General features: G+C 33.9%; 1 protein-coding gene and 1 long non-coding RNA gene across 5 annotated transcripts in view; both read right to left on the minus strand.

Moving 5' to 3' along the window:
- The window catches only part of LOC123713555 (phosphatidylinositol 3,4,5-trisphosphate 3-phosphatase and dual-specificity protein phosphatase PTEN), a 59,184-nt gene extending 42,854 nt beyond the window's left edge, over positions 1–16,330 (minus strand). The window contains exon 1 of one of the 3 annotated variants that reach the window (XM_045667280.1): positions 15,507–16,323. In XM_045667280.1, coding sequence (XP_045523236.1) covers positions 15,507–15,741 — 235 coding nt within the window. In that variant the 5' untranslated portion in view covers positions 15,742–16,323. Of the gene's footprint in view, positions 1–15,506 lie in introns of all 3 variants that reach the window. The other 2 variants (XM_045667281.1, XM_045667277.1) reach the window with 2 other exon arrangements.
- Positions 9,431–11,688, minus strand: LOC123713557. 2 transcript variants are annotated; one of them, XR_006754207.1, is made up of 3 exons: positions 11,514–11,688; positions 10,138–10,350; positions 9,431–9,617 (listed from the first exon to the last, which is right to left on the minus strand). It is a non-coding gene; the product is annotated as an uncharacterized LOC123713557 (long non-coding RNA). The 2 variants fall into 2 exon arrangements; XR_006754209.1 differs by lacking the exon at positions 9,431–9,617 and adding an exon at positions 10,009–10,041.
- Positions 16,331–18,128: the final 1,798 nt, after the last annotated feature.

Genomic DNA, 18,128 nt, shown 5'->3' on the forward strand with positions numbered 1-18,128 from the left:
ATTGGTATTTTATTCAAATCACGTAGATAACCTCTTTATTGCTTTGTAATGAGATCTATTTTAAAAATTTAATATTGGCAAACAATAATTGTCTATTGATAGAGGACAAATCATTGTTTTTTATTTAGATTTTTTTATTTTTAATTATTTAAGATGTCATTTGATACACGGGGATTAAAAAGAGGTCCCGGAGAGTTTATTGCCAGTTCTTCTTTTCCGTTCTGCGCCCTTGATTTGAGAACTGGCAGTAAATGTAAAATTAGAAGCATTTAATATGTATTTCTTTGTTTATACGTGTTACCTGAAATGATTTTTAATTTTCAAACATTTTAAAATGAACCCGACTTCAAATGCATATCAAATAGAAAAAAAAATACAATATAATTGATTGCCATTATATACATGTAATAGAATTATATTAAATTAAATATGTATCAATATTACATCCACAAATGGCATGAAAATACATTGACGAAAATAATCGAAGTGTACGAAGAAGTTAAAAAAAATAGTATCCCAGAATTGCATTTTAAAATTACAATATATAATTATTAAGTTCAGTCTCCGATCAGTCACCGTCCGATTCATTTAACATTTGATCCACTTTTTCATAACAATCTTTACCTTAAGTTAAAACAGCTGTACAGTTATGCCCCCTATCAGACCGCGTTGTAGGAGTATTCTCGTAACCGTTTTTATAAACGAATTTATTAAAGTTATTTAATTTAATTTTCAAACAACACAGTTGAAACAGATGCAAAGGTACGCAAAACTAATGACGGACTTGATACATCATTCTAAATTTCACACTACAAAAAGATAAATTGAGAATAACCACGTTATATGTGCGACGGATAACGCGTTGCAGGGGGGAAAATTACTGTACTTATATTATAAATCTCTTAACGAATTGAAAAAATATGTTTTAAAGTTCATATATCTTTATTATTTGCATTTGAGGCGGAGAGCCATGCTCGACCACTCTACCTGGTTTGGTAGATGATAGTCAATGTTAATAGAACCTTCAATGTTTACTTTCACCTACGCCACGTCTTGAACCAGGGGTAGAGCTTGCCGTTAAAAAATTAACAGGTAATATGCAAATATATAAACTTCCCATTAGTAACTACAATCACATGACACTGCAATGAGTCACCCACGGAAGGTATTTGTAAATTAATAATAAATAAATAATTTATATTTTTTTTTCATTGAATGTTTCTCGTAGTCTGATTGCAATAAATGTTATGGAAAATCTTCAACTCGTGGCTTAACTATATTAAGACTGTACATGAACACAGCTAAACAGTATACACGCCTGGAAGGTCGCGTCATCAGGCGCAGGGAGATGACGACGGATGACCGTTTGTGATTGTGAAACAGCAACCACAGCATCTCTAATCCAAGGTGTGTTATACACCACACGTGACACGTGATACACCAAGGTCTCATAATTTAGATTGTTGTGTAATGTTCAAGTTTTACAAAGAATTACAATTTTCTTTAATTTTTTTACAAAGAATTACAATTTTTTATTTTTTTACAAAGAATTACAATTTTTTATTAATTTTTTTACAAAGAATTACAATTTTTTTACAAAGAATTACAATTTTTTTAATTTTTTTTACAAAGAATTGAATTTTTTTTACAACGAATTACAATTTTTTTTAATTTTTTTTACAAAGAATTACAATTTTTTAATTTTTTTACAAAGAATTACAATTTTTTTTAATTTTTTTACAAAGAATTACATTTTTTTTTAAATGCCGGCTTTCATACGACCACGCGCTTCTACTCTGTTAACCTTGGTACATAGTGGACCACAGTAAGATAACATCATCGTGAATTTGTTGCCTTTAATTGTATTATATGAGTAGTTTTGGCCTAGTGGTTTCAGCGTGCGACGCTCATTCCTGAGGTTATAGGTTCGATTCCCGGCACCTATAGATTTTCTATGTGCGCATTTAACATTAGCTCGAACGGTGAAGGAAAACATCATGAGGAAACCGGCTTGCCTTAGACCCAAAATGTCGACGGCGTGCGTCAGGCACAGAAAGCTGATCACCTACTTGTCTATTAGATTGACAAATGATAATGCAAACAGATACAGAAATCTGAGGCCCAGATCTAAAAAGGTTATCGCGATTGATTTATTTATTTCTATTAATTGTATTATAATGAAAATTTAAAAAATACCTTTATAAGTTGAATGTCAGGAGAAAACCGACGCCGAAACAGCTCAGTTGGCAACTTGGCAAGGGACGAAATATGCATTAATTTTAGATGTTTAAATTTGGTTAAAATATTAAAATGTATTCGTGCCAAAGTATGCGAGAAACATAAGGTCTCATGAGATTTGTGCCCACGTAGTTGCACTTTTCATTTTACTTTTAAATTATTCGGGGACTTTTGATCTAAGTGATACGAAGACAAGCGCTTCGAAACTGACAGCTTTTGACAGCATTCCGCCTGTCAAAAACTAATTAAATTTGACGTATGTTGTCCCAAATCCTAGTTTAATAAGGTTGTGCCTTCTTCGAAAAACTTCACCGATTTGGATAAAATCATGTCTAATGTCATAATAATTTTAATATTACCAGCTTAATTATATTTAACTGCAAGAATTGCTTGCTTACTTACGCCCACAATGCTAAAAAGCTTTATGATAACTCCGAAATAATATGTTCACATACAATATAAAGTGAGAAAAACTATGAACATATTAAATGCACAGACACACATTTAATTAGTATAACTAGCCTGGCCATAAAGACTGTTACATAAAAACTTTTTTAAACATTTTAATTATTTTGAATTTGGAACACGTATATTATTTTAAGAACTTCTTTCGATTTTGCGCCATTTCACATATTTTATCGAGTTCATTGTCAAATTTCAATATGGGTGTTAGGATCAGGATTGCAGTGATCGCCTTGCACAAAGTGCTTCAAAAGCTTGGTATCAGCCGTATGTTCGTATATCGTACTATCAACAGATACAAAACTCCATTAGGAAAAAAATCATATCGTGAGAAATGAAGACCGACGAAATAATGTTCCCGATTGAAGAACATTACAATAAGCAAAATAATAAAGTGTACGCTCACAGTTCTAAAGAAGCTGCTCAAGTGGTTGGAAAGACACAATGTGGTCATCATAATGCGTCAGTGATGGTTTGGTAGAGCGTGTCTTATCAAGGAGTCACAAAACTGCATTTTTGTGAAAAGGCAGTGAAAACTACATTCAAAGTGCATCAAGATAGTTCTGTATCATGTTGTTAAACCTCTCAGCGATACAGTTTTTAAAATATACCGTGGACTTCCTTACTTCTGCACCTGGTCACAAGGCACGAACTTTATAGGAGCTGAAGACTGGCCTTAACCCTTTAGACTTCAAATGATGGTCAGTTCTAAACGACACGGCGACACTGAGTCTTTAAAAAAATATTTGTAGCAATCACTGGCGAGATTTCCCTTGGAAACAGTGTCTAAATCCAAAGATTCGTGGTCAAACAGATAAAGGCCAAAGGTGGCCCCTTTCGAATAGAATATATTTACTTAATTCTTTGCTGAGACTTTAATAAATATTTAGGTATACATTTTAATAATATTACATTACTTCATTTGCAAAAAAAGCATTTTCGCATTAGGTATATAAACCAGTTCCACTAATGTCTACCATAAATCTAATGTTATATGTAACTAGCGCTCAGGCTTGGCTGGATATATATTTTATTAAATATATAAGTTATGGTATCGCAGATGTCGATACATATAAAACTATCACTTTGCTCTACTGTCAATAGTTTGCGCAGCGCATATAGGGATTATAATTGTTAAATATACTATAGCCTTATTCATCAAGGATAATGTAGGAAAAAGTAATCGCGAGTGCGTTGCCGGCCTTTTGAGAATTGGTACGTTTTTTTTCTTTATTACGAATATTATAATTACGAAGGACAGCCTGTGCGCGTCCACCACCGAATGCTGAATGTTTCGATGGTGGACACCCAAGGTTATTAAAGCTCTGAAGGTTACTTATTTATAACCATGATTTCAATTAAACTGAGATAAGCCTCACTTCGTTAATTGTATGATTTTTAAGGCTTCTCACACACTAATTATGAAATGGTTATTCAAAGTTCAAAAAGTCAAGCCAATTTGGCCGATGTTTATTTATGGAAAATTTGTTTTAGATAGTATTTTAAAATGGAATTTTGAGAATGTTTTTAACTTCTATTGACTCAGACACATTAAAACGTATGTTTAATTCAAAGTCAAACTAACATTATTCATATAGGAAAATAAGTACACTTACACAAAAAGAAGTTAAATTAATTATAAATTTACATTTGCAATCAGTTCGCAAGTCAAGGGCGTAGAGCGGGCAAGAAGAACTGGCAAGAAACTTTCCGCCACTCTTTTTAATCGCTAAGTTGGCTCAATCATACAAATTGTTTAAACTGAAGCAAATCAATCCCAAGTATTAGAATCATTTAAATAATCGTAAAATTAATAAAAAGCCTTATTCATTAATTTACGTTTAACGAGAGTTTGAATTTATTTACTGATAAGTCTCTAATTTCGCTTAATTTATTTCCATATAAGGACTGGTGGTGGTGGAGCGTTAATTCGTGTATGTATCAAAAGCTAATTTGTGTATATGACGGTATAAGTAGGATAAGACTGATACTTTTTTCGTTCCACAGTCCCTAACCAATCTAGGTAAACATGCGCCCCTCCGTAGAATACTTAGGAATTTTAACCAATGTAATTGTAGATATGGTCTTGACGTGTATTATGACACACTTCCTAGTTTTATGAAAAAAAAAATCAGTCATCTCAGCCATAAGTCATGTAATATTTTCCACGTTTCAATTTATTTATGTTTAAAGATACAAATACTTAAGTAAACTCTGTCCGCTATCATTTATTAGAGTCAATGTTGTGCACACCTATTATTAGATTGCATGCTAGAATTAAACCCAATATTGTTAATTAGAAAATGTATACATGTAATCTGTTGGTGTTCCTTAATAAATAAATTAATAAGCCAATTGGCGGGAAAAGAGGCTAAGACTGGCTGGTATAAGGTTTTTTTTATATATACAATCGAGCCTATGGGACGCCCATAAAGGTCGGTCATCGCAGCTCATGGACAACCATTTTTAGTGGGTGGTTTGCCGGCCATTGAGTCTAACACTCTAACTTTTAATAGTTGGAGGTCATAACTCTCAGGGAAGACCCCCACCGGGAGACGATCCCACAATAGCTTGCAAGAGAATGTGTAAAACGTACTGTGGAAGACTTCCAGCCATCAAGGTGATGTTGATGAAATTATGCATTGATACGGATCGTAAGGTGTTGAAACGAGGTAGGACGGATCAATTCATCATCATCAACCCAAACATTTCTTCAGAACACTCACCGTAGTGCACTTTGTAGAAAACGCAAAAGGACGCAATGTCTCTGCGTTAAAAGATAGAATCAAGCCGATCAATAATACGTTAGAGACTCGACAAGCCCGCTGAATTTGGTCTAAAGAAAGAAACCGGTATTAAGGATAAATCGTAAAAAAAATATTTCTTCAAATCAAGTCATTTAACATACTAAGTCTTTGTCATTTGATTAAAATTCAATTACTAAAAAAATCAAAAAGAAATGCTCCGTGCGCACAAAATTGTCAAAACTTCAGAAATACTGCCTCATACATTTACTTAATAATACCATGTGTACGCTAACCCTAACAGTTTAATTAAGAACTCGCTGGCACAGTATGTAAATCACGACTGTTGCTATGCAAGTTTCATTTCACTAGTACCACGACCTTGAGTGGTTGCGAAGCTTCATTCGACATCGTACACGATAGGAAGGCTTTTCTCAATATTTACGCTAACTCACTATGAACCACAATGACCTGGCGCTACAACCTTTTTAGTTCTGGGCCTCAGATTTCTCTGTATTTCAAGATCATCATTTGTCAATCTAATAGGTAAATAGGTGATACTGACACACGCCGTCCACTTTTTAGGTTTAAGTCAAGCCGGTCTCCGCACGATGTTATCCTTTACAGTTTGAACAAATGTTAAATACACACATAGAAAGTCCATTGGTTTCTGTCCAAGTAGCCATAGAACAGTGAACCAAAGTGGTGTCCACGCCCACATGGAAACAATTTATTTGTTAGCGGCTATACGAAAATTACTAAGGGGCCGTTCAAGTACTACGTAATTTAATTTTTCGTTAACAATTTCCTTCTAGTCAGTGATGTATTTTTAAAACATTTAAGTTTCATGTGTACAATTCAATTAAATATAAAAAAATGATGTTTGCTACATTGGGAGACGTAAGAATTTTAGACGATGTATCGTATGATAGGGAAGCAAAGACAACGAAAAAATAAACAACTACTAACAGATTTTATAATAAAAATCAATAAAGTAGAAACGGAACATGGCAAGGGGAAGCGAAAAGTGGAGCAAGTACTTAACTGGTGGCCAAGATCTAGCAAACGGAAAATACCAAGACAACTTAGAAGGTGGAAGGACCAAATTGAAGTACCAGGCACAGTGCAGAGGGGAATTTGGAAAAGACGGGATATGTAAGCCTTTGCCAAAAAGGGGCACAGATATACTTAAAAGATTTAAATAGAAACGTGTTTAATTGTACAAAAATCTGAATTAAAAGGCTATTTATTATTTATTAAGAATTTTAGAAGGGCGGGCTCAACTGTTATCGATTGTCTTTATCACTCATGGCATTAGAGGAAAAACAATTCATTTTATTTCAGTATATCAGGTGAATAGCTCATAACGAGGCGAATGCGTTGCTAAGGTAAACGAAACAAAATTTCCTCTAGTCAATAAATAACTATTAAATATATATATATATAGTAATATATATTCAAAAAATACATAAAACATTCATACAAACATGTTTTAGTCTCTATAAAACACGTTATCGTAATAAATCGAGCTAATTGTTAATTTGCTATAAGTCGCATCGGTGAACGAAGCTTGGCATAGGAACCGCTGGATGTACAGAGTGAAGGACCTGCTGCAGCCGAGAGCTAGAAATTGGCGGGAAGCAAGAATTTAGCACAGGACAGGCAAGCGCTGGCAGTTCACATTTCGGAGGCCAATACACTTTTTACGTGTATTTGTTTTTTTTTAAATAAAATAGCCTTGATCGAAGCCACTAGCCTGTCCAAAATCATTGTCCAGTTATAACATGCTATGTTGCAATTTTAGTTGTTTTAACACAATGTCAAAAACGCCGCCTCACTGTTAGCGAGGTGCGTTAGCCATATATTCAAGTTGGATGACTTATTTCTAACAACGAGTTCGTTAGCGAACAATTTTTTACTGTTAGAACCTTTGGATTACGATTTATACACCTTAATTATACATATACAGAACATATTAGTTATTAATCATTTTAATTCAGATATTTTACATTTAAACAATTTCAATCTACTTTCAGGTATCTGTGTGCCCATTTTTGGTATACTGTACTGTACCTTTTGTACCTGTACTGTACCACTCTTTGCGATATACCACCGGCTGTTGCTTTCATTTGGTTTATCCACCTTCGAAGTGGTCTTCGTCCTTTTAGTCTGCTGCACCTTGGGCAACAGTTTAGTACTTTCTTGCTCCACTTATCTGTGCCTCGCCCATTTCTACCTTAGTTGATTAAGTTTTATTGTAACATGTGTTACCTATATTTTTTACTCTTTGTCTATACTTTATTTTTCATTATTAATACGTCTTCTAGAGAGATCTTTCTACGGTTTCAACGTATTCTAGTTAAAGTTTATAAAAACTAAATCAACTAAACGAGAATTTCACTGATAGAAGCCGGTATGTCTATGTCACGTAAATCTGTAATATATATAGAAGCAAAAGGCACTCTCAATACCAGAAGGCTCGCGAGTGCGTCGCCAGTCTTTTAAGAATTTGACATACCTTGAAGGACCATATGTTATTTAAAAATGAACCTATACTGATCACACTTGTGTACCGAAGTCATTTTAAAGGTATATAGCGAGGAAGGTTCTTCATTATACAAAAACAAATTTAGAAATGATGTCCAAGATACGTATTATATAGAACGACGAGCCAGCACGGATAGCCATGTGCAAAAACTTATAAAAGACATTCATTAATTCACCGTTATCAACATTGATAATACAATATTATTTAAATTAAACCAATACAGGTTAAACTAGTACCCAAATATAATGTTGAAATATCTCCCTTTGTGGGCAGCTTATGTCTGAGCATATTGACCAACAAAAAACCATCTGGAGCAGACAATCTTCACCGCTTCCACCGATTTACCACCACCTCTCTTATGACCGTGTATAATTTTGTATTTTATCACTCGGTCCATCTGGTCGGTGAACGGCCGCGTGATCTTTTGCCCTTGTGTTACCATCTGGTCAGTTTCTCCACGTCCTCATCACCTGTTCATGGCCGAAAGAAGATTCGCTGTCGGCATATTGTAGACAGTCGAGTCCGTAAATGGAGTTGGCTCAGGATCGTATTGAAATATAAATGAACTGATTTTCACAGCTTGCTTTGTCAGAGGAATACATATTAATTGAGAAGCCTTTGAGGTGTTGTTTTGAATTTTCCCAGATTCTTCATTTGTTAACACAATACCTCCGTAGTACATTCACCGAACCACACTTGGCCATTGTAAAATTAAAAAAAAATCCGTAAGTTTATTCAAATTAAAACCGTTCTAACAATTATAACTACATGCGCCTACGCGGAAACTGGGTCGCGCTGTCAAAACGCGTAATAAAGTAGCTAAAATATGTCCAAAATTTACGATCTAATATTAACGAATGCACTATGCATACAAATCGACTTATTAAAGAACTCGCAAGAGGGATACTAATGCTTCGAGTTCCCTACCTATAAACGTCTCTTAACTGTAAACGCTATTTTTAGTTAAAAATCTGGAAAATGAATGTGCCTGATAAACTAAAGGCAGATGTCAATATTCTTGTTGATTTAAGTATTTTTTAGTGTTGTCAATTTTAAGAGATTAGGTCTAGGTAGATTAGGTCACGACTCCTATATCAAAATCTAATGACATACGGGAGTGAAAGTTAGCGCTAAGTGATACCATTAAATTTGAGGGTTAGAATCTGTGGAATGAGAACCAGTGTGGCAGTTAAGAGAACTAATATAAATCATACTTTTCACAAATATTTACATTTATTTTTCATACTCACACTGAGTAACTAATTGACACACGATTTGAATAACTTCGCTCCATAGAAAAAAATATCCAAACATGCCAATTTTTGACACATTGAATTCATTTTATGACGACAATGTATATAGAACATGATTTTGAAATTTACACGATATATTTTATCGCAAGCCAGATAATCCATTTCAGAAAAAAAAATGGTAAAATTACATTAATTTAATTTACATAGCCAATTGTTATTACGGGCCGGCGCGCCTCAGCTCTCCAGCTCTCCCTTGCGTACCGCAGTCCACCCCGAGACACTGACACAGCAATTCGTGCTGGAATAGGGCCTTAAGCACAGCAACAACCTCAAACACCATGACGGTTCTAATTCAAACTGGTTCATTGAGGCCTACGATAAAATTTTATCAGTAAAATAGAGCCGAATCATTAAGGGGTTTAAATCACTGGTAAAGCATGTTCAATCAATTAGTTTGATGCTTGTTAGTGATGATCAGTCTGGTGGTGGGTAAATCACTTGGTTCCGAGGAGCATAGAAAATAAACCACTCCTTATATGGAAATTGTATTCGTTTTTACAACAAACTCTCATGAAAATTAGAAAATTATCACTTAATAAATTCAAAACTGTCGTTAAACGTAAATTAATCAATAAAGCTTTTTATAAATTTGACGAATACTTATATGATCCTAATCCTTGGGATTGATTTGCTCCAGTTTCAACAATTTGTAAGACTCAATACTTGGCGATTAAAAAGAGTGGCGGAGAGTTTCTAGCCAGTTTTTCTTGCCCGCTCTACGCCCTTGACTTACGAACTGTTAGTAAATGTAAATTAACAATTAATTTAACTTCTTTTCTGACGTTCATAAGTGTACCCATACAAATAAAGTTATTTTGGCTTTGAGCATCACCTGGAGTGTGTCGTGGTGGCTACCAGCTCTTACTCAATCAAGGCACCTGACCAAATAAACGGATGCCAAATCCTATTACACGAACAGTGACTTAGGTCACTGGTCCCAAGCCTGGTTACCATGGAGACCTCGCCACACCTTCATAATAGACAAGGACGCGCATGACGCAATGGCAAGTGGCGAGTTGCCACACACGTAGAGTGTAAATTGACACTAAAAAAATCACATACAATTTATCGTTGGTGACATAAAATTGAAGTACGTCCAATTTCTCTTCATGTGAAGTATTCGAGTTATGCGGACCAAAATGGACAAGCGCTGAATTTTGTTACAATTTTTTGACTTCACTTTGAACTCTTAATAGCTTGTTTTTCTATAGAACAGGGGACAAACGGGCAAGAGGCTCAGCTGATGTCAAGTGATACCGCCCATGGACACTCAATGCCAGAGGGCTTGCGAGTGCGTTGACGGTATTTTACGCTATCCAGATTCCAATCGAATTTCTATTCCATGCAATCACAACTTCCATACAAAAACTTTAAAATTGGTATTTCTATTGGAAGGTACAGGAAAAGGTTCGTATGAGAACTGTCCCTAAGTCAATTATTGGATAATGTACATTACAATGATAAGCAACAAATTACTTAGATACTGAGGCGAAATAATTCAGCTTAATTAATCATTTATTATAACCTAGTATATGTGAATTGGTCTGTAGCTGGCCCTATGTGGATGCGTTTAGAGGAGAATCAGAGAAGAGTGGATGCCCTTAGAGGAGGCTTATGCCCAAGGACAAGCTGTATAACAAAAATCTTGCTTTCCGATTAATTATGAGTTTTTATTTTTAGTATTTCACATTTTTTTATGAACTAGTATAAGTAATTACAGCAATAAAGCCTTTTATTATTACTATTATATGTTAATGGGTGGAGATTCAAGTGTATTTTGAACAATCAATGCATAGTATGAATAAAAGTTCCAGTGTAAGCCTACAAGTGCCCAGTTACAGGTACCAATAATTTAAACTAAAAACATACAGAACGAACTACGTACTGCTGTATGCATTTCATCAAAATCGGACTAGCCATTCAATACAGTCTCAGTTACAGATAAATGCATTGTTAAAACGAGTTGTACGTAACAGCGAAGATATTTTTTTTTAGAAAGCAAATGAATCAAACATGCATCAGCATTTTTCACGCGAGCCGTATTTCGAGCTATATTCCTAAGAGAAAGTTGTTCTACTAGTCAAACTGACCTCTTCCCCTTAAGGCTTCTATCGCTCCACTAGATATTTGTATAGTGCTACAATCTCATATGACCCACCGGGTCTTTGAAAGAATTAATTCATTTGTTTGAAATAAAAAATTACTTACTAATTGAGTATGAAGCGAGGTATCAATTAGAAAATTGAATGGAATATAGACCTCAATACAATAATCGTCTAGATAAATAATTCAAAAATCGAACACACTACAGTAGTAAAGGAATCGCAGATTTTCCAACAAACATAAAAAAAAACGATTCCAATTATTCGAATATTATGTAGATGTATTTAGAACTAAACAAGAAATTGACTTTTAATTTACGATACAGTATAATAGGTTTTTAATTGAAATTTAATTGATTTATTACTCTCGTAGTACAGATTACTTGAGGCAATTAACGCTCGGGCTCTAAAAAGTACCATTTGTAATTACTACGAGCGGTATATATCTGTAGAAAGCGCTTTTGAAAACTATTATTTTATATATATTAACGACACCAGTGATGGTTTTACAAATTTTCAAAGTATAGGCTGGGAAGCCTATACAATGCCTATACAATTATCATGTCCAATATTATGTTTATGATCCAACAATTTCGTTAAAAATTCACGCTAAACAATGTTTTTGGGTTTGAATTTTGATCAAAAGATTATAGTTTATACACAAACTATCCAGTTCGCAGCCTCGCAGTGGTAGAACTGACATGTATGGGTTGATAGTGGGCATAATAGGTAAATACATTTTCTGCAATCGCTCTTTTTACTCATAGGGTTCTGAGGGTGGAGAGGTCGATTACTGATGAGCAGCGAACTAGCTGTTAAACTCTAGAATATGGAAGTTTGCTACACCCAACTTACAAGTGTGATGGGAATCTCATGCAAAAATCTTTTTGATTTCTAGGAGGTAGCGAAATTAATTCGCTTCCCAAATTTGCTGCCCTAGGCTCCAGACTAGTCAGCCTGCTGGTAAATCCGCCACTGAACGACACATGTGGGAACATTTGTGTTTGTTAACTTATGAAGGCATGACAGTACATCAAAGTAGTATTTAAAATTCAATTAATAGCTTTTTCGATGTCTAAAATATCACAATAGCTTAGCGGTACAAATATTCCGATAGGGCTAAACAATTCTTCTTTAAAATGATATTTTTATCTAGAAATGAAGAAATTTATGCTTTACTAGTATTATAAATATACTATATAGCTGACCCGGGACCCCGGCTGTAAATAATTTCTAGAGAATTTGTAGTGTAGAAAAAAAAATTGTTGATAGAAGAGTGAACATTTAGGGTTGTATGTATTTTTTTAATGCCACCCCTTATCAGTAAGGGGTTTGAAAGATAGTAGCCGATTCTCTGACTCACCAAAAATGCATAAAAAATTTCATACGTATCGGTCGAGCAGTTTCGGTTTAATTTTTTATGACTCGACCTTAGCAACTAGACAATGATGCCGATTTATGGGCCGAGACAATGTACCTGCCTTAAACACATGGTCACCATATACAGACAGAACTAATATCGTAAAAGGTTAGACCATTAAAAATTCATTCGGATTATCGAAGTCGGCCAAGCGTGAGTTGTAATCCTATAACAAAATTATACCACTTAAGTATTCAGTTAGAAAAAGTTAAGCCGAAGGTTAAATTTGTTAAATTACAATGTGGAAAATTGTTTATTGATATATAATTGTCGTGTTTTGATTTAATATTGGCTTAAGCGCCATTTTTAGTTAAAGATATCTGACATTTCTATAGATGTCTGATGTCAAAATAGTATTTGAATTTGCCAAACGGAAATCATATTTTAAGTCTTAATAAAAATGAGAAACCGCCATAAACAATATCTATATTTTAATAGTGTTATAAATGTATGTAAAATGTACATTTTGTACACAAGTGTAACATAGCTGAAAATCGTAACGATGCCATTAAAACTGCCTCGAACCATTTTACACCGATATTATTTCAAATCTATTTCTCATTTCAATGCACATTAAAACACTGACAATGCGACCTATTTATTATACGCTTTCAGACAGCATGGCAACGCTGAGTGTACAGTTTCAAATGTCACTAGCCACTCATATGCTGAGTATAAACAAAAATGGTATTTCCTTATTAAATAATTATCATTATCAATATGATAACTTATAAATCCCATTTGAGCAAAGGGTGAGTGACCGCCGCGTGTGCTGATAATTTGTCACTGCATTTGTTCGCGCGAAACACACTTCCTATTATTTTTAATTAATATTTTTATATTATTCAAATTTGATTTTTTCTTACCACGGGCATTATTTATCTATATTAATCTGACAATATTTTAATTTATTTTAATTCTGCTTATTAGCATTTTAAAATATTTTTCGTTAAATTGAATAGGTCTGTCAATGTGTATTACAGTATAGGAACAACTGCTAAACTTGGTAGCATTGAACAACATGTCACTAAATATTATGATCAAAATCTTTCTGCTGGATGTCTATACAATGTAAAATATTAAACATTATTTATCACTAAAAAAGTATCATAGAAAAAATTATTTAAAGAAGTAATCGGAAAACTTCAACCGAATACCATAAAATCATACATGAATATGACATAGCAACTAGATAAGATACTAAAAAGATTTTTAGATCCCCATATAACACATGTAATGTGAAGTGGATAGATAAGCCATAAATCAATATCATAGAAGTTATGTTTGCTTTAAAAAATAATATTAAAATAGACACTCAAAATTGAAAATATAACAAATCAAATTATGATATTTTAAATCAATGCTTTGCTCAAAATTTAAATAGGTCTGCGAGGAATTGATTTGAAAGAAGTAGAAAATTGAGGAGGTCAAGTCATCAAATTTATTGACTTCAGAACAGTATAATGCCAAAATATTTACACTGTTGTCATACATTTAATATAGAAGTCTTACAATTGTAATACAATTTATACTATTTAGGTTCTAAAACAATCAAAAGTTTTGAGTCATTATGATCACAAGATAGAGATGTCTCAGGCATTGGTTAGTAATACGAGTCAATATTGTAAAATTATAAGGTGATTAAAAATGTTTTCAAATCCTACTTAAATTTGTAAGTTAGTAACTTTGTATTATTTACATAAATATGTTCTAATTAAGCTTTGAGAAATTTGTGAGTGTTATATTTTATATACTATTGAATGAAGAATTTACTATGTATCATATGTTGCTAATGCAAACATAGGTTTAGTTTTAATAAAATATATATTGATGTAAATTGAACAGTTAATAAAATCACTAGATTTATTATAGTTTTAAAGTACATAGTTAAGAAGTTTGAGTTTATTTAAAATAGTTAAATAATAGTAATAATATAGAAACTAGTTTCCAGTAAATAAATACTTATTTATAAATTAAGGTTCACTTATTAAAATATTTATTTTATTATAATTTAGATTTTTTTAGAATAATGACAAAATGTAACTCTACTACTTCTTTTTAACTAATAATTAGAATGTCTAATTAATAACCACTTAATAGTAATAAATATTTAGACTAACAAGTTATCTAACAAATACTAACTAAAAAAACTTGACACTGTTGTTAGGAACACCCTGGAATTATATAAATACTCAATAGAAGTTATCTTTAGATCCACATGATTATCAGTTGCTTTGTTAGTGCTGTATATACTTCCCAAGTATATAAATATAGGTTACTTGTCTTGTTGCTATGCAAAATATCTTTCACCTACATACATATACACTGGATATAGTAACATTTATACAAACTAGTTGTAGTTTTCAAATGTTTAACATACATGTTTTGATATAATACCATGGTCTCCATCAATTCTTTTAAATGACTTGACAAGTTTTTTAGTGATATGTTTACATGCATATTAGGTAAATTTCATAACATATCAATGTATAACCTCAACTAGACAAAATTGTTACTACCTATAGTGACTTATAGGTTATACTTTGTCCTTGAGTAAAAAACTATCCTAGCAGGTTCAACTACTTGTGTCTCTATGAAATCCAGTTAGGAGATAAAAAGTGGACTCACCTCTGGTTGGCAACACACACTAACATAAAATTAACACTCAGAAAAGGATACAAGCTAAGTCCAAATTGAAGCCATCTTTCATATATCGTTTTCGACGCTTGCTGACCATGTTTTTCAGAGGGTTCGTCATCTTGATGTTCGAAATGGAGTTGGCCATGGCTCGTAAGAAGGCGCGCCGGGGGAGACGCTCAGCCGCCGCGCCCTTAGCAGGCCCGACCGCGCCCGGCACCCAACGCTTCTCGGGTGCCTTTCGCTCACGGCGCCGGCAGCTCAGGCATGCACCCATAAAACGTCCGCAGCTCGCATGGGGCCGGCGGAGCGCGAGCGAACACTGCGCCCGTCCGATCAGCTCGCGCCCGCCATGCCTCCCGCCGCCGTTCTCCACTCTTCACTGCCACTCCGAGCACAGGACACACCACACCGAGGACACAACGCACCACTCACACATATAGCATAAGTATTGGCTACTCCACGCCCGCGGCCCGCCACTCGTCGCACCCACTATTCGCGCGAATTATACCTTGACTCGAATTATCTCGCACGAATGGCGTCCATTCTGCGATCGCGCTAGATCCTAGACCTCGAGTCCTCGACCGACGAGAAATAGTTGCACAAGAAAGAAAGATGGTTATGAATTGATGGCTGAAAGTCTGAACGCCCTCTCATTCGCTCTCTGAACGTTCACACTCGTACGAGAGAGATAAAACACAACCTTAATTTCTAGCAGTGGCTACCTAGCTCTCTTTGTTCAGTTTAGTTTCCAATTTCTTCCAAGAGATGTCACACCAAGTATAGGTATTTGTAGCTACTCAATTATAATTTGTGCTTATTATTTTAAGTTAATTACATTTCAAACTTTTATACAATTTCCTATGCAGCAACAACATTAAGATTCTAGATAAATAAAACTGCTGAATTGTAAATGTTTGACATTAAATGTCAAATAATAACTAAAATACTTTACGAACATATTTACAGATGGCGTTGTCCTAAATAAGTATAGATGCGTTCAATTCAAGCAATATTTGTAAATCATAAACATTTAAGTTGGATTTAAGACATTGAAACCTATTATTTGTAATTATTATTTATTTTAATGTAGTAAACATACGGCATCGTTAGGCATATTTTTGTCAATGTTAGAGAGAACCAGACTTAAACCTTAAACAACCTTACGTGAAGATAATTCTAATTCAAAATGAAATGTCTGGTGTCTCCTGGATACAAAAAATATTATAAGACTGACATACTTGACACGCCATACAGATTCAACTAGCGTAAATCATAAGTTCATAACGCTGATATGCTACATTTGAGAAAACGCCCCAGTTTTTTCCTTAATACTATCAGTGTTCTCATCATATAGATAAATAAAATATTCAGGTATTGTATGGACTTTCCCAACATTACAAATACAATAATAATATTTTATTCCTTGGCAACAGCTATATTATTTATCTTTTTAAAACATACTACATCGATTATACCTACTCTAAAATAAACATACATATCTAGTTTATTTGCACTAAGATAACCGCACCCACTCAGCAAATATGCTATTCTTATCACTGTATAATGTGTATTTTAAATCTATTATCACATGATAAAGAATCTAATCAAATCCAAGTAGACAGCTTGTTGCCACGTAAGTTACACTATAAATTTAGAGCTGGCTTTTAACGTGTCTACTATCAGATTAGGGTAAACTTAACCGGTGAAGGCGTGGACCTTTACTTGGTACTTCGCTCACTCCAGTGAGATTCCTTTCTGCCCAGTGAGATTGCTTTCAGGCAATTAAACATCCCACGACGGCCCAATTCGAGGTCCGAGTCTCGCATGACTTGCACTAGTTGTGGGAAAACACCCAATCCGGCCGAGTTAGGCTCGCCAAAACAGCTCGAGCTGACCTGTATAGGCCTTCAACATCATCAGCGAGAATCCATTCAAAAATAAAAACGAGTCGCATTTTTGAGACATTTTAAACTAAAGATTTATTTTACCAATTAATTATTAAGAATTATAATATATTTTATTTAATTAAGAATTATAAAAAATCGCCAATATTACGGTTTCAGCAGATTAATATCTGTTCCGGTGTCTTAAAATTAATAAATGAAAGAGACAGACCAAACGATGATAACTGAACACGGAAACTGTCACGCAACACCTAGGCTAGTGTTTTATGAAGAATATCAAGCTATAGATAATGCTAAACAGCAGATTAAAATGGACAGGTTTACAAACATACATAAAGTATATTTATACTTGGTTTTAGATAAGCATTCTTAGCTATGTAACGACAAAAATATTTTCGACTAGATTCTAGAATATGTTTTAATATATGTATTTGAGTGTACATTAACATATTAATAACCGTGAATTTCGTCTTAAAGAGACAAGAAACATAGTCCATTTTTACGTTCGGGCGGTGAGGACAAACATTAACAGATCGTTAGCTTTGCGTAAATGCTAAGAAGATTTATGACAGTGTCTTTAGACGTAAGATGTAGCCGTGACTGTTGATCTATCACCAATAATAATAACAATTGCAAAGTACAAATATATTAAATATTTAAATTGTATATTTGTATTTCTTAATCTAGTATATTGTATTTTTTGAAGTTATACTTCTTTTGGCGCGTTAGGGAAAAATGATGAGTTACTTTAACGATG

The sequence above is a fragment of the Pieris brassicae genome, chromosome 8 (genome assembly GCF_905147105.1).
Source record: "Pieris brassicae chromosome 8, ilPieBrab1.1, whole genome shotgun sequence".
Classification (NCBI taxonomy): domain Eukaryota; kingdom Metazoa; phylum Arthropoda; class Insecta; order Lepidoptera; family Pieridae; genus Pieris; species Pieris brassicae.